The 4,657-nt window shown below is 40.4% G+C and overlaps 1 protein-coding gene across 1 annotated transcript; it reads left to right on the top strand.

The window, feature by feature from the left end:
• Window positions 1-2,046: 2,046 nt before the first annotated feature.
• Window positions 2,047-3,645, top strand: LOC130738343 (putative pentatricopeptide repeat-containing protein At1g12700, mitochondrial). Its single transcript, XM_057590315.1, has one exon. It carries the CDS (start codon window positions 2,149-2,151, stop codon window positions 3,643-3,645), a length of 1,497 nt encoding a protein of 498 aa, XP_057446298.1. The 5' UTR covers window positions 2,047-2,148.
• Window positions 3,646-4,657: the final 1,012 nt, after the last annotated feature.

A 4,657-nucleotide genomic window follows, 5' to 3' on the forward strand; every position in this document is an offset into this window, starting at 1 on the left:
TTCTTCAATTAAATAGGTGATATTGAGGCCCGCATCTCTCCTTTCTTCATCTACGCCGCTGCTCCTCCTTTCTCCTCCGTTGGTTTCCTCGCCGGTGCGGTTTGAAGAGAGTTTCTTGTTCTTCAGTTGCTGCTCTCACAATTTGTTAGTTCCGATCGCGACTAAGCCCCACTCTTGTCTTTGATCCTCGATTTGGTCGTTCATCTTCTTCGCAGAGGCCTAGCAAAATGCAAGCTTTTTTTTCCTTTGGTGTGACTGCTACAAGGTTGTGTTGAATGTTGGTTCTTCTTTTTTTCTTTGGTGGTGACTGTAAACAAGTCTGTGTTGTTCAATTTTAGTCACCATCCCCTCCAAAATTCTCTCCTTTCCTTCCTCTTCTCTTGTTCACTTGTCACCCGTGAAAACTGACCTGCCCAACCCGTCGACCGACCCAACCCGCACCCGAGTTATCCGATTCTTAATTCGGTCGGAAATGGTTTGAGATTTGTTTGATTAAAATCCGCCCAAACCTGACATCTTTCCCCCGAGCCCGCCCGAAACCGACCCGTGCTCAGCCCTAGTTTAAACTCTTAGGTCAAGAATTCAATTTCTAGGAGTCGCACTTTTGAGGAGAGACTAGGGCTGAGCACAGACCCGATGCCCGACCCAAACCCGAGCTACCTCGGAGCTTCAAACAAAAACGGGTCGGTCCGGGCGGGTCATCGGGTTTAAAAGGGGACAAAGATGGTTTAGTATGGTTACTGTCGGGCGGGTGCGGGTCTGAAAAATATTTCCCGTCGGTGCCCGAACCCGCCCGAGCTAATAATTATATATATATAAACTTTGAACCTAGTCTGCTACCTATGTCTCTCCCCACTAAAGTCTATGTGTGCCATAATTACTAGTCCCCATTTCCTATGCTTTTAAGTCTGCTAACCTATACATCTATCACTCAGCTTATCAATTCACTTTAACTAGTCTCTACTTCCTATGCTTTTATTTTTTATTTCAAAAACCAAGACTTGGGAAAAGTAAAGCAACCTGGTCACGTGAACGTCTCTCTACTCTATCCCATTATTTTTCCTTTCTTCAATTAAATAGGTGATATTGAGGCCCGCATATCTCCTTTCTTCATCTACGCCGCTGCTCCTCCTTTCTCCTCCGTTGGTTTCCTCGCCGATGCGGTTTGAAGAGAGTTTCTTGTTCTTCAGTTGCTGCTCTCACAATTTGTTAGTTCCGATCGCGTCTAAGCCCCACTCTTGTCTTTGATCCTCGATTTGGTCGTTCATCTTCTTCGCAGAGGCCTAGCAAAATGCAAGCTTTTTTTTCCCTTTGGTGTGACTGCTACAAGGTTGTGTTGAATGTTGGTTCTTCTTGTTTTCTTTGGTGGTGACTGTAAACAAGTCTGTGTTGTTCAATTTTAGTCACCATCCCCTCCAAAATTCTCTCCTTTCCTTCCTCTTCTCTTGTTCACTTGTCACCCGTGAAAACTGACCTGCCCAACCCGTCGACCGACCCAACCCGCACCCGAGTTATCCGATTCTTGATTCGGTCGGAAATGGTTTGAGATTTGTTTGATTAAAATCCGCCCAAACCCGACATCTTTCACCCGAGCCCGCCCGAAACCGACCCGTGCTCAGCCCTAGGAGAGACCTTTGATATTTACCTCGGAATTTTGTCTTGATCAAGGTATTCCCACAGCCGACAGCCGTGAGACTAATTCATCTCCCCACAGTCAGCGCACTAAGCGGTAGGGGCTGGCCAATGAGTTTTTTTATTCGTAACAAGATTATTTTACACACATAATTTATTTTATATTAAACTTTATCTAATTAGTTCGAAATAATTATTATTCCTTCATTTTGTTTTTAGTTTTGAATTTTTATAAAATCAAAACCAGTTTTTAGTTGCAAAAACAGGTTCAAAACAAGGTTTTTCAGGATCCATCTTCATCAATTATTATTATCCCTCCGAAAATTGCAACACACCGCCGCTGCTGCTTCCTTCTCCACCGCTCTTACAATGTCGTCGTCATTGTTGTTCAGGTTGAGGAGGTCTTCGTTTCTTATTTCCTTTCACTCTCACTCTCACTCTCACTCTCACTCTCGCTTTCATTCTTCCTTTCACAATCCTGGTGATGCCATCTCACACTTCAATCGCTTACTCCGAATGTGTCCTACGACCCCTTCCATCGTTGAATTTAACAAGATTTTAACTTCCCTTGTTAAGACCAAGAAGCATTACTCCACCGCTATCTCGCTTTCTCACAAAATGGAGTTCACTGGAATCAAGCCAAGCCTTGTTACTATGAGCATCTTGATCAATTGCTACTGCCACTTAGGTCAAATCACTTCTGCTTTTTCTGTACTCGCCAGAATTCTCAAGAGTGGTTATCAGCCTGATACCATCACCTTCAATACTCTCATCAAAGGTCTCTGTCTTAGTGGCAAGGTTCAGCGAGCCCTCCAATTTCATGACGATGTGATAGCACAGGGATTTCGGTTGGATCAAGTCAGTTACGGAACCTTGATCAATGGGCTATGTAAAATAGGGGAAACCAGAGCTGCTTTGGAGTTGCTTAGGCGGATTCAAGGGCGAGGGATTAAACCTGATGTGGTAATGTACAACACCATCATTGATAGCCTGTGTAAAGATAAACTTGTAAGTGATGCTTGCAATTTATATTCTGAAATGATTGTCAAGGGAATATCTCCTGATGTTGTCACGTACAGTGCTTTAATATATGGCTTTTGCATTGTTGGTCAATTGAAACAAGCAATTTCTTTGTTAGATGAAATGACAACAAAAAACATCGACCCAAATGTTTATACTTATAATATATTGGTCGATGCTTTAGGTAAGGAAGGGAAGGTGAGAGAAGCTAAGAACATGTTAGCTGTGATGATTAAACAAGGTGTGAAACCTGATGTTGTTACTTATAGTTCCTTGATGGATGGGTATTGCCTAGTTAATGAAGTGAATAAAGCCCGGGATGTATTCAATGCTATGGCTCGGAGGGGAGTGACTCCTAATGTTCAGAGCTACAATATTATGATTAATGGATTGTGTAAGATTAAAATGGTGGACGAAGCCTTGAATCTCCTTGAAGAAATGGATTACGAAAAGATTATTCCTAATAAAGTAACCTACAGTTCTCTTATTGATGGTTTATGCAAAACAGGGAAAGTATCTAATGCATGGGAGCTTCTTGATGAGATGCATGTTAGAGGTCAACCAGCCGACATAATCACCTATAATTCTTTCTTGGATGCTTTATGCAAAGGTCATCATGTTGACCAAGCAATTGCACTTATCAAGAAAATTAAAGATCAGGGTATTCAGCCTGATGCATGGACGTACAATATACTTCTGGATGGACTGTGCAAAGGTGGAAGATTCAAGGATGCACACGAGATTTTTAAGGATCTTTTGATTAAAGGCTATCATTTAACTGTCCAGACATATACTATTATGATCAATGGGCTTTGTAAAGAAGGCTTGTTTGATGAAGCGTTGACCTTACTGTCGAAAATGGAAGATGAGGGTTGTATTCCTGATGCTATAACTTTTGAAACAATTATTCAGTCACTCTTTAAAAATGGCGAGAATGACAAGGCAGAGAAACTTCTTCGTGAAATGATTGCTAGAGGTCTACTGGAAAAATAAGATTGGGTAAGATGCTTTCTATTTACAAGTAAAGTTATTTTGTGTTTTGAAGACAACTATCCAATCTTTATTTTATAATTACACACTGAAATGGATGATGGAATACACAATGGGCTCACAATTGCCTTAGTTTTGACTCTTGACTAAAGGTCATCTGTTGCTGAACTTGATATTGTTAGAGTAGAACATTGATTTTGTTATTTTCTGTATATTTACTGTAGTTACTTTGCCGAATGGGAACTGAAAAAGCAAACACAAAATTTATTGTGTTAGTGCAGTAGATTGTATACTGAGGAGCAAAGAGTGTTGTCATCATTAGATGTAGATCCCTATATGACTATACCAGCTCTCTTATGCTTATTCATGTACAGTACAAGTGTATAGTAGATAGCGAGTTTCTAGCTTCTTAGCCTACTCGAGGGTCTTCACCTTCCTGGTATTTTTAACTAGAGCTTAGAAGTTAGAATGACTCAGTACTTCCCACATAAACTGTTACATTGAAAGGAAAATGACAATATATGGTTTTGATTCATTAACACCTCAATTTCTCTTCCATCCTATTTTCATCCATTTTCTCTTTCTATCTCCTATTTTTTTATATATCACATCACTATCATATCGTTCATTTCTCGATCTTTTCTTCCTTTATAGGTAGGGGTGAATTTTGGGCGTGAAAGTAGTTTTATACTTTAATTGTTATTTGTTACCTGTGTGTTTGAAGTGTTTTTATTTTTCTGAACTGTGTTTCAGAATCAAAAGTCGGTAGTTTGCTGGGATTTTAGCTGTGTCTGAGATGCGGCGGTTAGACAATGGAGGCAAGAAGCATGCTTTATGGAGTGAAGAATGAAGTGCATCCAGCATCAGCACCACCTGTATCTAGTGGTATGAATACTGGTATGAGAGCAGAGGTTGGAGTCGAGAATTTCGTTAGAGTGAAATGTTTAAATGCACCCTTTTGCTTAAACTGATAAGTTTAAATGTTTAAACTAAGTATTTTAAGATAGGAGGTTTT

The sequence above is a fragment of the Lotus japonicus genome, chromosome 2 (genome assembly GCF_012489685.1).
Source record: "Lotus japonicus ecotype B-129 chromosome 2, LjGifu_v1.2".
Classification (NCBI taxonomy): domain Eukaryota; kingdom Viridiplantae; phylum Streptophyta; class Magnoliopsida; order Fabales; family Fabaceae; genus Lotus; species Lotus japonicus.